General features: G+C 30.8%; 1 protein-coding gene and 1 long non-coding RNA gene across 2 annotated transcripts in view; one reads left to right on the top strand and one right to left on the bottom strand.

The window, feature by feature from the left end:
• LOC109594962 (dynein axonemal heavy chain 1-like) overlaps positions 1–5,521 on the bottom strand; it is a 31,434-nt gene extending 25,913 nt beyond the window's left edge. Inside the window, exons 1-11 of the mRNA XM_049969958.1 lie at positions 5,354–5,521; positions 5,044–5,303; positions 4,798–4,985; positions 4,318–4,742; positions 4,084–4,264; positions 3,771–4,031; positions 3,349–3,718; positions 1,360–1,492; positions 1,080–1,307; positions 881–1,019; positions 644–825 (exon numbers count right to left, since the gene is read on the bottom strand). Of these exons, the coding sequence (XP_049825915.1) occupies positions 644–825; positions 881–1,019; positions 1,080–1,307; positions 1,360–1,492; positions 3,349–3,718; positions 3,771–4,031; positions 4,084–4,264; positions 4,318–4,742; positions 4,798–4,985; positions 5,044–5,303; positions 5,354–5,521 (2,535 nt within the window). The remainder of the gene's footprint in view (positions 1–643; positions 826–880; positions 1,020–1,079; positions 1,308–1,359; positions 1,493–3,348; positions 3,719–3,770; positions 4,032–4,083; positions 4,265–4,317; positions 4,743–4,797; positions 4,986–5,043; positions 5,304–5,353) is intronic.
• Positions 5,522–7,763: 2,242 nt separating this feature from the next.
• LOC109594975 (uncharacterized) lies at positions 7,764–8,953 on the top strand. The gene is made up of 4 exons (XR_002191278.2): positions 7,764–7,820; positions 7,874–8,006; positions 8,057–8,257; positions 8,326–8,953. It is a non-coding gene; the product is annotated as an uncharacterized LOC109594975 (long non-coding RNA).
• Positions 8,954–17,998: the final 9,045 nt, after the last annotated feature.

The following is a 17,998-nucleotide window of genomic DNA, read 5'->3' as shown; positions in this document are numbered from 1 at the left end:
TAAAATTTAACATAAAAGAAATGTTAGTTTCCTTCTGTTAACGAACTAAAACAAAAATTTTAGGAAACTGATATTCTTACTACATATTAGTAAATATTCTATAATTTTGCGGCGTAGTTTATTTAAAACAATTTTTGGGTTAAAAGTGGTACAGTCAAGTACAATTATTCATTTACTTTATAACTTCAAAAACTAACCTAAAGCAACAGGTGTTTAAGTGATGAAGTAACATTGAAGATGAATAATGTCAAAGTCCTGAAATCCTGTACAAATCATCAGGTGTAAGGAAATAGTTTACTTATTAAGGTGAAATGAATATTGATTCATTATTGATGTCCATCTTTTTCATTACAAGAAACCTATTTTTAATAATTGTATTAAAAAGAGGTTTCTTGTAATGAAAAAGTTGGACATCAATTGAAAAATTAAATTAACAATTATCGATATTGGTAAACTCCATGGAATAACTCTTAAACTAATCTTCAGCCCGGACATTTAATGAAGTTTTAAATAAAGTTAATTTAAAGTTAGATGTCAAGAAAGATAAATTACTTTTCCCAGAAACGAATATAAAACCTCAGATTTTTAAATTTGTTTCCTAAATTATAAAATAAATTATAACAAATATGTAAAAACTACTTACATTGACCAATATGACATTATTGAACAACTCTTCTAGTTTATGATCTCGAATTCCCTCTTCAACGACCGCAGTCCAAAACGTCTGACTGCAAGCTATCACAATTTGCCCTGGCCACCTCAAAACCCATTCACTCCTGGACTTAGCGTACAAGTCCTCTAGTCCCCTTCCCAAATTTACCCTGACTACAAGTTCGATTAATTAATTTTTTATTGTAGATGTATTTATAAAAGAACAAACCAGTGTTCTTCATGCTTTTCTCAACCTCTGATAACCACTGTTCAACACCCCCTATAGGATACAAAGTCGGTTCGACGTTCACGCACTCCTCCTCAGCAGAAAACATTTGGGTAATATTAAGGTCACTTTCAAATGTCAACTAAACCAAAGATTTATGTGTACAATAAAGTGTAATTGATCCAGTTAGTTTTATTATTACCCTCGCAATATTCTCGAAGCATTTTCTCAGATGTGGCTGCACAGCCAGCGGATTCTTGGCTTGCGACAGAATCTCCAAGAGTTCGTCGTCACTGAGAAAGTACAATCTTGGGAAGTTGTTGCGTTTGGTCTCCAGGTATTCGGTAAGACCTTTCTGAACCAATTGTAAGGCGTGATTGCAGTCTCTGAGACTTTCCAGCAAAGCTTTGTCGCCCAAATAGGTAATTGTCTAAAGTTAATGTGAAAATAGTTACAATATTTTTAATATAAATTGTGCTTACATTTTTTTCTAAGAGACCGTTTCTAATAATCCGTCTCCAGGTTCTCTCCATTGTTTTGTATTTTTTTGTTTCTACAGGTAAGTGCTGGCTTATATCAGGGCTTGTAAAAATAGGTTCCAAATACATCCATTGCCTAAAAAAAATTAAAAGATCCATTATCAAGTAAATGTACTCACTGAATAGGAAAAATAAGATACAAAATTAATGATTATGTTAATATTATTTTCACTAATGTCTTAATAATCTATTTAGAATCTATTTAAAATGTGTAACAAAAATATTAAGGTCACTGTTTAAACAACAATCATGCAATTCTCTACTCCGTTGTCAAAAAAGTATTTCATCGAAAAATTAAATGCATACTTTGATAAATTATTGGCATTGCATTCCGTAAATCGGAAACCAGGCTTGAAAGGTAAATATTTATTAACAACACACTTGACTTTGAGCCAAATTTTAGAGGACCAACTTCACTTTATCAAAGCTTTCGGTTTAATCAGCATTTCCTCGACTATTCATGTGGTCATTGTGGCAGTAATAATTCTCTTTATATTTGTATTATTGGCAGTTTCTGCCGTTTTATATTTACATCCGGATATGATCGACTTTCAATTTGGCATGACGTATTTCCCATTTATTTCCGTCGCTTGTTTCGTAAGAGATGTGATTAAGTAAAACTTAAAAGCTGATCAGTTGTTTTTAGGCACTGACTAATTACCTAAATCTGCTGTATTTTCGTGATGATTTGTTGAATGAATTACCAGAGCTTATGTCAAAATTAAGGATGTGGAAAGAAGCAAGCTCAAAAACACACGCTGAAATACTGGCAAATGTACAAATTTTGAAAGCTGTATTTTTTTTGTTACATATTTTAATTTTATTTTTTTACTTTTTATTCTCAAGTCCCCTTTTTCCAGGCATAGAAGACATATATATTTTTGACAAATTGTGCCGTTATTACTTTAACAAAAATAATGTTCTATTCTACGTCTTTTATTTTGCAATATATTTGATTTTATGGCATGGTGGACATGCAACAATATCCATAACATATTTTACAATTTATAGTTCGTTCCATACAAGTTTTCAACTAATGATTATTAATGATTTATTGAGCAAATTAACCGAAATTGATACAACGAAGAATGTGGAAAATGTAAAATATCAAAAAAAAGTCAGAGATATTTTAATAAGATGCCTTAAATATTATTTAGCAACGCAGAAGTAATATAAACTTAAATTAATGAAAAATTATAATTATAGTAATTGTAGCTTTCAGAAAGGAATAAGAAAATTTAAATTACATTTGGTATCAGGATCTATTATTGGAATTATGGTTATATCATCATCAGTTGCATGCTTAGCAATAGCGGTTAGAATTATAAATTGCTATTTACTTTTTTATTATATTATTTTTTGAATATGTTTCTCATTAATTATCATTGTAGGAAACATCCATCTTAAATAAAGGAAGAGTTATGACAATTTTTTTAGCAGGTTTGTTTAATGTTTTGCTTCTTAGTGTTCTTGGTCAATATGTAACTAATAAGGTAAAATACAAATACATAATTAATAAGTATCCTTAATTAGGTAAATTTAATTTTTAAGCAAGAAGAATTGTATTTAACAACACTTCATTGTTCATGGTATAGCTGGAATGTGGACAACAGAAAAACTTTCATTTTGTTACTAATTCAGTTGAAAGATCCGATTATCCATGTTGTGTTGAATGATTTTGCAATGAATTTCACTTTACTCGTTAAGGTAACAATAAATTTATTAACAGTATTGCTTTAAATCCTTTTTATGTTTTTTAGATTTGTCGAGTGTCATTTTCGATGTATTTATTCATTTGGGATGTGTTAATGAAGCAGTAGAAAGAAGTTATTAAATCAACGTCAAGTTTAAAATAAATCACAAAAAGTACACATTATAATTAATTAGATACTTACACAATACACCAGCATTGAAAACTGATTTTTTACTTACTTCTGAACATCCATCCATTCTTCAGAAACATCAGCCATAGCCCGAAGTTTCTCCTCCCATTCATCAATAGAAACTTCAAATGGACCCTTGAAGGGGCTGAATGACAATTGCTGCGTTAGAACTATGTGATCATCCATCTGCTGTTGAATCTCATCTGAAATCTTCAAGATGCAGGTGCCCGTTTCCTTGAATGGCTGCAAATCTAATTCCACAGTTTCCCATTCCTTCTTCATCTTTGCTAGTGTTTGTTCTATAGCATATTCTTTTGCTGCTGCTTCGGCAATTCCGATTAGGACGTCTCCATACTTTTCCACTCCCAATTCAACGCACTCGTGAAATGTTAATGTTGGACCCCACTCAATTAAAATGCCTTGAAATAATTATTATCTAATTTAAGTTGATAAATAATAATATTAATTTACCTGTTTTTTCAAAGAAAGTCTGCCAGTGCCTATCGCGCATTCCAGGACTCCTAAGGGCTTGAATGTATGGAATCTTCGGTCTAAACTCATCAATTTGTATTCGTATATCAATTGCTACTTGTTGTGCTGCTTTAATTTCGGCGAATACTTTTACTAATTTCACCATCATTTTGTACATTTCATTTACCGTTCTTTCCAGTGCTTCTCCATCGATATTTACTAGAGGATTATCCATAAAGATTTCATGGGCCCGAAGCCAATCTAAAAAATAACAGTTTCATTAATTTAATGAATGTAAATTGAAATTTATTACCCGAAGCAGTAACCCACAAGTTCTTGTATGGCTCAAATTCTTTTATCAATTTGGTGAGATTTTCAAAAGGTACAACTGGTTGCAGAAAGAGTTTCTGTCTTTGATTCAACAGCTGGCCTTGCTCCTGAGCTTCTTTCAGGGCTTTCCATAATCTTCTCATATCCACCGCATAGTCATGAACCTATACAAAGTTAATTATCCAGAAAACTATACAAGTTAAATATTATCTATCACCTTAGAAAAGTCTTTAACACTGGATAAGTTAACGACCTGTACCGTCATTACCTCAATCCTCTCTTGAAGATTGACTTCATCTTGAAGCTGTATTTTATATAGCCTTTCTGTTTCCTCGATCAGGAATATCTCAATTTGTTCGACGGTCTTGGCAACTTTTAATGGCCAACCGATTGCAGTCCATTTGTTGACAAAATCTTCCTGTGGTAAATTGTACCAAAACTGCTCAAGTACTTCGTAATCCATTACGTAGCGTCTTGTTTGGTCATCTAGCCCCCTTACTGTCATGGGAATTGTTTCCATCCAGTCCTTCATTTCATAAATATGTTCTATGGATATTGGTTTTTCAAACAGTTTTGATATAATATTCTCGTACTCTTCTAAAATTGCTTCGACGTTCTTCTTCATTCTTGCAGCGAACATATCTGAAATTTATGGTGATACTATTACTAATACTTGTGAGAGGTAAATACGACCTACCCAGCAAAGCTTTGCAAATATCAGCTCTTTTTGTTATAAGAAAGTTTTTAATGTTGTCAGTTAGAACGTAAAATGGGCCTATAACAATAAACGATGGTAAAATTGTTTCCAGATTGGACTTCATTCTGTAATGGTAAGAGATTTCTTCCCGCACGTCACTAGCCGGATGCTCTTCTTTGGCGTAATTACTATAAATAAATAAATATATACACACATAACACCTCACATTAATGATGGTGGTCTTACTCAACATATTCATGAATCACCAAATTGAAAAGTTCTAAATGTTGATTGAATTGACTTGCATAAGCCTTTAGTGGAATTTTTGCCTTTCTATAGGCAAGTAAGAACCTTTCCCTTATATTAACCACCTCCGGTGACAAAAGTCCCAACGATGAAAGATAAAGATCAGGAGCAAATCTCAAATTGGGCAAAATCAGAGGGTGTACTTGCTTGATATAATGTGTTTGAGCCACCACCTCATCATAGATTTGTAAAAGTACAGTCTAAAATATAACTTTAAGGGCGTGGAAGTTTGAATATATAGTAATGCTACTTCAAAGCGGTCAGGCGATGTGGAATAAAATGAGCCCTGTTCGTTCATTTTCAGGGTAAGCAAAAACAGTGGCTGTCCAGTGGGTTTAAAAGGGCAAATTCTCATTTCTTCGCCCCACTCAAAATCCTCACGTATATTAATTAGCGCTAAACAAGGTGTTTCCAACATGTTTATAAAAACGTTTATGGAGTTTGTGACTAAAACTCTCAGAGCATGCTAAAAATTAAATTATTATTTATTTTGTATTTAAAAATTTGTAAAAATTAAATTATTATTTTGTATTTAAAGTTTAATGAGTGTAAAAAGTTGGGAATGACTAAAAATGCGTGAGTTACAGTTACCTGCATTCTATATTTTATTTGTTCCATGAATCTGTATAGTTTGGATATAAGATACGTTTCGAAATTATCGACTTGAAGGTCGAACCAACCTTTTCCAATGTCCCCCAAACACATCCGCGTATTGTACACTATCATTTCGAGCCAAGTTTGACGCAATTGTTTTATTAACTTTAAAAATAAATGAAGTTACTCTAAACGGAAGGTGTTTTTTTAAAAAACTTACGCTCTCTGATGTTTGCCTTTGTAACGATTCAAATTCATCCAATGTAACTGTTTTAGCTCCTAAATTTGCAGTAAACAGTAACTGATTTTCGACTTTTTTACATTCTTTAACAATGAGATAAAGGGCTCTATGTGATTCAGGTATACAAAACACATTATACCACCGGAAAAATTCAAGAGACTTTTTAAAATCAGACATACCCGTTATAATCTTGTCTAAAAATTTCCAAATGTAAATTGAAATAACTCATTTTGTTGTTAAATATTACCTCTTATGATATAGTCATACGTTGATGGTCTTAGAAAAGTTGATAGGTCTGATCCTTGTATAATCTTACGAAAATTGACTTCTGCTTGAGTTCTAACATACGATAATACCACTTCTTCTTTAACCTAGACATAAAGAATCAATAATTTTGAATAACTAGTAAAAAATAGTAACCAACTGCATCAAAATAAGCGTTATTCTTTACTTTCATCACATTATTTCTTAAAGCAAGATAATATATTTTGTTTAAAAGCACTTCATCCATTTTTATTCCAGAGAGCATCATACAGTCCAAAAAGAATTCATTTCTAAGAATTTAAACCTTGTGTATGAAATTTGGTTGTTGTTATAGTTTAGTTATTACCTTATTCTATTTTCTGATTCAAATCGCAGATGTAGTGCAGCTTTGATACGCCGTCCAAAGTTTATAGGATCCTCTGCTTTGAACATTACATAAATTCGAGGCACACTGTAACCTCTTTGTAATCCTAAATATAATAATTTGTAATATTTATTGTTCTGTTTATTTATTATTTACCATCCAATGTGAGTACATTCCAAGTTTGATTTATGGTATCATAATCCAAAATGGCCACATTAACCCATTGATAGATATGATTAAGGAGATCCTCTTTCTCCTTTGAAGTTAAATCTGTACCTTTGGGCAAAAAAGCCTGCCCTGGTAATGGGTAGCGAATATTATCCACCTCCCCTAATAACAACCATTCTTCAGGTGTTCTAAAAACATTCATGAAAACATTTTATAATTACCCCTTAAAATTGTTACCTAGGGTCATATTCATAATCATCAAACAGTTCCAAAGGCAAATAGCTGATCCAGCTGTACAGTCTAAATCTATCTGAGGAATTAGTGATGTAATCCTTTAAAACTCTTATAGGCAAAATTTGTGAAGGTTTAATACCCAAGTCATCCAGAACACTTTCGGCCGAGTGTTTCTGAAATTGTGAACTAAATATTGGTGGTCTCATAAAAGATGTTATAATACCTGATAGGCTCGACGCCTACGTTCGATTTCGACATTCCTTGGAAGCTCTCGTGCTTCCACAAAGTGCCTTAGCTGTACTTTTGGTTTAAAAGTTTCAACAGGAAAATTCTGTAATACGTTCAATAAATCATTATATTTGATTTTATTAGATTTAAAGTTGATTTTACAATGTGTCTGTCTTCCTCGAAGGTTATCCATCTTTCTGCAGGAGCCAAGAATACCTCTTTGCTGGATTTGGGTAACTTGGTGATAATTGGAGCTTGTTTCTCTGTTTTGATCTGCCACAAGCTATTGGTTGTTCTCTTTGCTCCGGGTAAGTTTGTTAATTTCTCTGGGCTATCTTTATCTGTGATTAGTTCAGAGTAGTAGCCTCTAATGCGTTTCACGCGAGGATCTCTTTTAGATTTCTCGTCGTCACTCATTTTTGACATGAGCTACCCAAATTATTAAGTGACAAACGATTATTTTGGCAACGACAAAATTAATTGTTGAAAAATGTATTGTCTCTTTCAAAAAATGTATTAAGCTAATCTATTTATCGATAATGTGTCTGTTTCTCTCTCTGTAAACTAATCAACAGTATTGCAAAACATGCAGAGTGTCTCCAAAAAGAGATTTAAAAATAATATGTAATAGTTAATAGGTACATAATTCATTTTCATATTATGTAAATTTACCGTAGGTTTATGTCAATTCATAGATATTTATGACATTGAGTATACTATAAAATAGAATTGTACACAATGTATTAACAATTGCCAAAGAGATTCTAGGTCCACAAACACGAAGTTGGCACTCATATGCAGATGGATCAAGTAAGTCTTTTTGGCTACATGTTTATTTACATAAAACAATAATTTTACAGTTGTTAAAAGAAGATATTTATACAAAAACAGTTGCACTTACGCTGACACCCTGAAAGCCCTTCCGAAACTGATAAGCTAAAACATCAGCATTCCCGGTGGATCTTCAAACTGGAGAAAATGTTAATTAAGCATTATTCGACATCTTACCTGCGATCCTTAGACTAAAACATCTTTGGCAGAATGCTTAAGTGAAGTAAATAGTAAGTTAAGGAAGCCTTTGAACATTGTGACTCCTCAATATAAGAATTGATTAAAGCTCAAATTCTAGGAGTGGAAGGAGAAACTGAATCTTCACTGCGAATAGAAGAACAAAATGCCGAAACAACAACAATATCTTACACTTTTGTGCATCATATTTGTAAACATCAATCACATACTTGACGAAGATATAACTTCACATGGACAGATAATTATTAAAAAACTATTATTTTAAAATCTAACAATCTAGATGAAAATGGCATTATCAATCAATTAAATTCTTGGGAAGCCTTTAATACTGGTACCAAAAGGAAATTTAAAAATTGAAACCGTAGTTAAACGATTGACTGATTCCATTCCGAAATGTTCGCAAACAATACAAGAATACATTATCTTGAAAAACATCTTGAACGAAAGATGAAGAATGGGCGAGTGAGAAAGTATATAAAGATAATAGAAATTATTAATTAAATGAAGTTAATAGTCAAACTTGGAAATAGAGTATACACCCTTTTAGCCGATGTTAAAAGTGATGATATAATCCATTTAATTAATAGTTTAAATAGATTTAAAGACAAAACAATTCAAATCTTTGATGCTGCCCTAAGTCAACCTGATATTATTTCAATAGAAGAAACGAATTCTAAATCTAAACAACATATGGAATATGCTATTGAGATGACGAATTCGAGGCACATTGTAACCTCTTTTTAATCTAAGATATAATAAATTGTAATAATTATTGTTCTGTTTATTTATTATTTACTATCCAATATGACTACATTCCAAGTTTGATTTATCATACTCCAAAATAGTCACATTAAACCCTTAATAAATATAATATGTATCTTTGGATAACGAATAACGAATATTATCCACCTCCCCTAAAAACAATCATTCCTCAGGTGTAATTTTATAATTACCCCTTAAAATTGTTATCTAGGCTCATATTCATAGTCATCAAACAGTCAAATAACTGATCCAACTGTACAGTTTAAATCTATCTGAGGAATTTAAACTAGGTAAAATTTGTGAGGGTTTAATGCCCAAGTCATCAAGAATACATTTCTACATTTCTTGAAAGCTCTCGTGTTTCCACAAAATGCCTTAGCTGTACTTTTGATTTAAATGTGTGTCTGTTTTTCTCAAAGGTTATCCAACTTTCTGCAGGAGTCAGGAACTCCTTGGGCAACTTGGTGATAACTGAAACTTGTTTCTCTGTTTTGATGTGCCTTAAGGTATTAGTTGTTCTCTTTGCTCCGGGTAAATTTCTTCATTCCTCTGGGCTATATTTATCTTTGATTAGTGCAGAGTAGTAGCCTCTAATGCGATTCACAGGAGAATCTCTTCTAGATCTCTCGTGGTCACCCATTTTTGACACAGGCTACCCAAATTATTAATTGACAAACGATTATTTTGGCAACTACAAGATTAAATTAAATTAAAATTTATTGTCCCTTTCAAATACTGTATTAAGCTATTCTATATTTTTTGAAAATTAATAATGAAAAGAGGAAAAATTCAAATAACATTGTAATTAGTAAAAATATGTTTACTACAAAAATATCTTTATCTTTAGATACAGGAAATCTTAATATTTTCTGTTCCGTCACTTAGAAGTGATGTATTTGTTTTTGAAAATGTCACAATTTATCCAAAATGTTTACAAATAGTTTTTAAAAATAATTTGCCAAAGTTAACAGAAACATATGTCATTCTTATAGTACATGTAACTATTTATCTGTGTTAGACTAAACAATTGCATGAATATTTATATTCAATGGAATAAATTATTCACCAACATATATATATATTAATGCAACTGTGCACAGTATTGTAAAATTAATTGTCTGAGATTGGTCTAACCAACATGAATTTGGCTCACCTTTACTTGGGAATATTTTTCCTAACTGCGAATGAAGCAAGTAAGTATTCCTTTTTTATTACATTTTTATTAAAATTTAACGTTACATTCTTTTTATTATGTGTAATTATATTAACACATATTCTCTATTATTAGTTACAGAAAGCGTCAGCCAGAATGAAGTTGCCATTTCCCAAAAACAAGAATTACTTTGTAGAACGGTCGCGAATTACGCTGCTGTCATCAAGGAACTACCGATGTCGGTAAGCTATCTTTCTCAAAAATCTAATTTACCAGTCGGCTTTCAAACTGGAGAAAAATTTGATAAAGTCCTATACGACATTATGCCAGCGATTAGTAGACTTAGAGCCTCTTTAGGAGATTGTTTATGTGATATAGAGAGAAAAATTGAAGAAGCCTTCAAAAACTCTGATTTAGTAACTGATTCGGTTAAAAATCAAATTTTGGAAAAAGAAAAAGAAATTGAATCATCTTGTGGATCAGATGAAGCAGGTGTTGAAACCTTTAAGCAATATCTTACTCTTTTGCATGTCTTATTTGGAAACATTCCTCATCTTCTTGATAAAGCAATATCATCACCAGAACAGGAAAATGCCCTAAAAGTTATGATACTTCTGAAAGGCAATCAACTAAGCGACAATAGTATTTTGGATGTACTAAATTCTTTGGGAAAAAATTCAGATAAACCAATTGACCAGATACCAAATGATCTCAGAAATCAGCTATTGACATTGAGTTCTTTCTATTATGCTCTGATTGATTCATCGAAAAATCCAATACCTATAGAGAGTGCTCTTATGGAATGTCTCGAACAATTGACAAATGTATTATCTAACAAAATAATTGTGGATACATGGAGTATTATTGAGGCTCAAATAAATAATTTGAAAGAAACACAGGAAACCAATTGGATAGACAAATTTGTTAATGACATAAAAAATAAAACACGAAATTCTACAAATAATGTACAGCAGGCTCTTACAGATGTAATTCTAAATGTAAATATTGATGATTTGAATAAAAATGATGCAGAAATATTAACAAAGAGTACAGATAACTCTGTTAAGTCACCAATTAAAACTTTTTTAAAGACAATTCAAAATGTAATAGAATATAGAGGCGAATTGGATGACCCATCTGTGCGTAAAATAGCCTTGGATAACATTTTAATTATTAGTGAAACATATTTTGTTCTATTAAATTCTCTATGGGAATCTATAATTACAAACAGTTTTGGAATGTTACATTCTAAGGATAAAATATCTCTATCAATGTTCAAAGACATTGTTCAGAATTTCCGCAACAACATTAGCAAAGAACAATTTTGGACTATCTCACTTCGTAAAATGGCCTCACTTTTAATAGAAGACAAGGGTGCCAACTCAATAAAAATTGCGGATATTAACAAAAGATTAATTGAATTCGTACCTAAATTTATGCAAACATTATACCAAGAGTTTAGTTATAATTTGAAAACTGCTGTAAACAAAATAGATGAAAAAGGAACACTAGATAAAGAGTTATACAAAAAAACTATACAAGAATTTGTAGGAACATTAAAAGAAATTAAAAGTAAAACATTGGAGCAACTTGGTAATACAGTGTACAATCTATTATCCAACCTTAAAAATAATAATTTGAATTCCATAATTGATATTTTAAAGACTGGAGGAAATGATGAAAAAATAACCCAGATATTTGATATTACCCTAAATCAGATGTTGGGAGACATTCTTTCAACAAAAGGTACGAATTCAAATGCAAAAAGAGATATAGAAAATTCAGTCAAGATGTTGAACTCTGTTACCAAAAATACATTAAGTATGAGTTATATTATAACTACAACATTATTGTATAAGACACAATTAAAGTTGGATCAAATGGTTGCCAAAAGGGTCTTAACATCAAATACATTAAAAACAGAACTAAATAATCTAATTTCCAATTTGAAAGAGGAAATTTCAAAATTGTCTGATAAAAAAATTATCATATACAATGGTTGTAAGTCTTTCATTGAGATAGCCCAGTCGCAAATTTTTGTAGAAATTACAAATACATTTTTAAAAGAACTGGTGTACGTTATAAAGTATGCTCATCTGGATGCTGTTGAGGTTCTTAAGGAAGAAATTAGAAGTGATACAATTGGAAAATGGAACTATGACTGGATCAATAGTTTTAGTCAAAAACTGCAGCAGTTACTCTTAAAGCCTTTAACTTCATTAACAACTTCGATACAAAAAAGTATGTCATTAATTAACCAGCAAGTTTCCAACTCATTAAAAGACCTTAATATATCATCAGCTTTAGAAGGTTTAAACACCAGTGAACAAAAAATTTTAAAAAATCTTCTGAAAAGTTTGGTCATTGCTAAATCTTCTAAAGAAACAAACCAAGAAGATATAAATTCCTTTAAAATAATATTGGAAAGTACTGTAGAGCTTTCTAAATATGTCATTTACTTATATGAACAGCAGATTGAATCCGTCATTAGTAAAATTGCAACTGAATTAAGTGAATGTATACTCAACGAAAATTATGAACAGTCTGAAATATTTAAAATATTAAATGAACAGAAACTGGCAAATGTTGCAGATATTCTTATAGGATACCTAGGAACAATATCTGAACAAGCTGCAATTATTTTAGCACCTTTACCATCTACGTTTAGCATCATAACTATGAATGAAAGAATGGATAAGTTAACAATTATCCTTTCTAAAATAATAACTGATAAAATAGCAGATGTTATTAAAGAAAATATCAATAAACCAGAGCAAGTTAATATTAAAGGTTTGTTAAAATTACCTGACCAAATCATAGACGGTAATATGAATACATTAATTGAAGCTGTCATAAATCTTCGAGACTTGCTAAATGCGAATAAAAATTTAGCTAATTTAGAAGATATAATTGAAATGTCTTTCAGTCAAGTTCCTAAAGATTTAATGGAACCCGTCTTAGAGAAAACTATAGAAATAATAATGAAAGTTATATCTCAACAAGGTGTTGAACACAATGCCGTTATTAAAGTTGTAGATATTGTTACATTTGAATTAACATATTTTAGAAATGTAAGATTAATTTTAAAATCCATCATTGGGACACTAGTAAATAAGAAAGTTATATCATATTTACGTCAACAAAATAAAGAAGTTTTAAATAAATTATCTTCAGACATACAAGAATGTAACAATGAACTTTCGAAGCAAATCTCAGTGCAATTTAACGCTGTAAATATCCTGTTCAATACTTATATTCAGACACTCAATAATCCACAGCTTGCAGTTGATTTGAATTTAAAGTACTGCAGTGAATTAGGCAATACATTGATAAGACAATTTGAAAATGTAATCAGAACAAAAATCTATGAATTGAAGAATATCTCAACTAACATTACTGAAGTAGACTGGGTGACAAAAACTATTAAAGATTTAAATGAAAATTTAGATATAACAAGCATACCAACAAAACTCGAAAATATTCTAAATAGTTTAGCAATTAAAACTGATATATGTTTGGATAACTTCGAAGATATAATTGATGCAAAATTAAATAAAACGTCCATCATTTTTAAAGATAGTTCATCCAAGTTTCTAAAATTATTAAAAAGATTGTTAGTAGCCTCAAAAGGTTCAGATGCTGCAGGAGCAACTGCATTACTATATATAATTCAGTCATCTTATCCGATGTACCAATGTGTACTCGATCTGTGTTCTTATAGTGTGGAGTTGGAAACAAGCAGACTGGAAGTAATAATGGTTCAACAACAAATGCTAAACAATTCAATAGCAATTACTACGGGAATTAAAGAACTGAAAAACTTCTCAAAGAGACTAGCAGACGCAGCTAACGCAGCTACACATTATGTTGTTGCTGCTATTGAAACTATGGCTCACGTTTCTACACCAAAAACAAAAGACTTACGCAATTTACCATCTGAATTGGCTGAAACGTCGTATCAAATATCTCAAGAATTAAGGGAATCTATAGTAATTTATTTAAATGGAGCAATCGACCATTTCCCGAGTACCATTAATAAGGAGACGATAATTGCTATATATGAAAAGATGACAACAGAAATTAATGACATAAATAAATTGCTTATTGAAATTCGACGAACCTTGTATGAAATTCAAGGAAATATAGGAAACAACTTGATCCATATTTCTGAAAAAATATCAAAAGAATTTGATAAAATTAATAATCCTATAGCATTCCTGATTAAAAATAGGGTTGTAACCTTTATAGTAAAATTGATTAATGTTGAAGGATTAGATGCAATTTCGAAATATAGTGAGGCCATTAAGTGCATGAGGAACTACGTAACAAATATATTTACCAGTTTCATATCCATAGTGTCAAATTTAGTAAACAAATGCTTAACAAAACAACTTAATTATTTTGAAACAAATAATTTAACCAGGGAAATATTTATTCAAGCTTCAAACAACTTGAAACAGTACATTTATGACACTACCACAGAATATCAGCAAGCTCAACTAGAATTCACAACAAGCACTGTTGCATATCTATCAGATAATTTCAACAACCCAAAATATGTTATCGATGAGATACGAGATGTTATAGAAGAAACTCTGCAACAAGCTAATTCCAGAATTGTAACTTCTATTACAAGTAAATATTTGGAAGACCAGAGTAAAGAGCTAACAGGACCCGCTATTGAACATCTGATTGACGATATTAAATCTGAATTTTATGCAGTTATAGATAATGGAAAAAAGACAATTACTGAAATACTTATAAATTTCAATTCTTATTTAACTGATCCGTTAATGAAAGTTTTTAGTAAAATAAACAGGACTCAAAGCACAATTCAAAAAAATTTAATCACTGTCACCAGTTTAGCAATTGCAGAAAAAGGAGATGGTGACAAAGGAATTGAAGCTATTAAAAATATAAACAATATTCTGATGCAAGCCACGGATTTAAGTTACGATATATATAATTTGAAAATGGAACAGTGTGCAAATGAATTAAAAAACCAGTTGTTATTACAAATAAATCCTAACACTTCGACAACGTTTAAGGAATACTCGAAAAGAATAAATAGGGCACATAAAAAATCTATTCAATACATCTCAGGTACCTTAAATTCAATTGTGCCTATTGTATTTAGCAAAACTTTGAAATTAATTGATTTCGATACTCTATTTGAAGCATATTATCCTTTGACAAAGATTTTCACAAGAACTATAAGCCTGACAATTAAAAGATTAATTCAAACAGAAATCAATAACTTACAAGATGTTAAATCAGTGAGTTTTGATCAATTTGTACAGCTGGTTAACATTTTGAAGCAAAATATAACTATGTTTATTAATACAATTCCCACGAAGATGAAAGAAGATTTTCATGACCTCACAAATGAAAATGATTTAATTTCAGTTTTTATCAAACTTCCAGATGCATTTAAAGACTTTGATGAACTTAGCCGAGATGTTTTGTTATCTTCAGTTTATGCAGTTGTACGTAATGTGATGCAAGTTAATGGCCCAGGACTTAGTTCTGTTGAATATTGTGAAAGAAGTCTTAATGGTTTACAAATTATAATGCGAAATATATTTAATGCTGATAGCAGTAACTTAGACGCTGAGTTGAACAACATCATTTTAAAGCAGGGAAAAACTATTAAGATAAATGGAATTTCATTAAACAACTTGGAAAAATTACTTGATGTTCAAATTATAGCAGTTTCCGATTCTCTTCCATCACTTATGCTCATACAGTTACACCAACTGGATAATATAGTAAAGAATATTATAAATAATCAAAAGTCAAACTTGTTAGTCCAAGAAAATTATGAGTTGGCTTTAAACTTTGTGAATGTGGTAGAAATTTCTGCGAATAAAGCAGTCCAACAAAGTATAAAAGAGATATGCCAGGAAAAAATCGACTCCAATACTAATTTTGTATCTTTGATTGAGACTAAACTGAAAGACGTCATTTTGAATAAAATTAATACTACTATAATTGAGGCCCAGCATATTCTATATATTTCACTGATTAAACAAGAAAACTCATTGAATTCAGAGTTAATAAATCTGTCAAATCTAAATACAGATGAGGAACTAAAAACAATGTTACAGTCGCTGTTAGATGCTGTCATCACCAAAATTATTGCTACAGCAGGGAATGGACTTACAGGAGTTGCAACGTTTGAGCGAGTCACCAAGAGTCTGATGGCAAGTCTTCAGGAACTAAATATTTGTACTAACTTACAATTAGAAGGAGTAGTTTATGAAATGTCTAGTGACTTAACTCAACTACTATTGGAGCAAAAACTCGATCAATCCAATTTACAGAAGTCGCTGGAATTAATTCCGCGGCGTATTTCTAATGCTCTCAATTGGGTAGCCAGTTACTTTAACAGTGGATTGAAGGCAGTTGTGGAGCCTCTAACTGAAAAATTTAATGAAGCAGATATTTATAGTTTAGACAGCGTGATTGATAAAATAATATCCACGTCAACAAAATCTATTGACATATTAAAAAATATATACATTAAAAATATTAATGAATTTAAAAATTCAATCAGCAATATTAAGGAAACTATAAATACAGATGTTATAATTGAATTTTTCAACAGATTGTCACTAAAGACATCCGGAATAATTAAAGAACAAATTGCTAAGTTAAAGAATGTGGTAGATAAATTATCGAAGTTAGACAATCTTAATTATATCCGAAGAGAAATAAAATCAGCCTTTTCGGACATTCATAATTCTCTTGCTCCTATGTGGATATTGACTTTTAATAAATTGAGTGACATCACAGTAACAAACAAGGGTGCATCCTCACGCGGTGTCTTTTATTTTAATATGTTACTTCAATATTTCTTAGAACATTTCCAAAAAATATGTGAAGATTTTGAACAAGATGAAAGTGTTGCTATAAATAATGCCAAAACTAATTTGGTGGAACAATTTTCCAACAAGTCATTAACAGAACAAGATGTACTTGACACTTTGAACCCACTTGTTAATGTGTTTGAAAAAATCTCTTACCAAAGTCCTCCACCGTCCCCTAAAAGTTTACTATTCACAATTGTAATAAATAATTGTGTTAAACCAATTATATCTATAACACAAGTTTTATCAGTAAAATTTACTAACATTGTTAATAAATTTGAAGAGTATATTTCACTTAAGTTACCTAATTTGATTCCTTACTTAAATGTTCTTAATATATGTAACATGCTTCAACAACGATTGGATCATGAGATAAATTTACTACATGCATCCATCAATACTGGCTTGTCCAAAATACAACTAGGCGGAGACATAGATAACTTTTATTCAATATTAACTAATTCATTAAAAGATATAAATGAACCATTGAGATCTGTCTATACTTCATCATTTAATAATATGTACTGTAAGGTCATCAATGATTTAGGCATCACAAAAAGAGCTACTCAAACTGTTTATGGCCAAAGAGATTTCTATATATCCCTTAGTGATTATTGTACAAAATGGTTGCAGAATACCGCAAGAATCGTTATGAACAAATTAAAAAGGAATGTGGGACAAAATACACATAATGAGAGTATAACCAAGGAGAATGTTTTGCTGGCTCTTAACGATGTTTCCGAAGGTCTGCTGGAATCCTTGGACATAGGTCAATTACAAATTGAAATTCAAAAACATTCTTATCACAAGATCTTTGAAATTATTAATGAAAAATTATTGGGTTCCAAGTTAATTATTCCTGAAATTGTAAAGTTCGGTAATGAACTGTTTCCGATTGCAGCGAATTGCTTTGTGGATTACATTGACTTTACATTGAAAGAAAGTAATATTACACAAAATGTAAATGTTGAATACGTTAACACCTTTAT

This window comes from Aethina tumida, chromosome 7 (assembly GCF_024364675.1).
Source record: "Aethina tumida isolate Nest 87 chromosome 7, icAetTumi1.1, whole genome shotgun sequence".
NCBI classification, from domain to species: domain Eukaryota; kingdom Metazoa; phylum Arthropoda; class Insecta; order Coleoptera; family Nitidulidae; genus Aethina; species Aethina tumida.
This window is presented reverse-complemented; position numbering and strand designations above follow the sequence as displayed.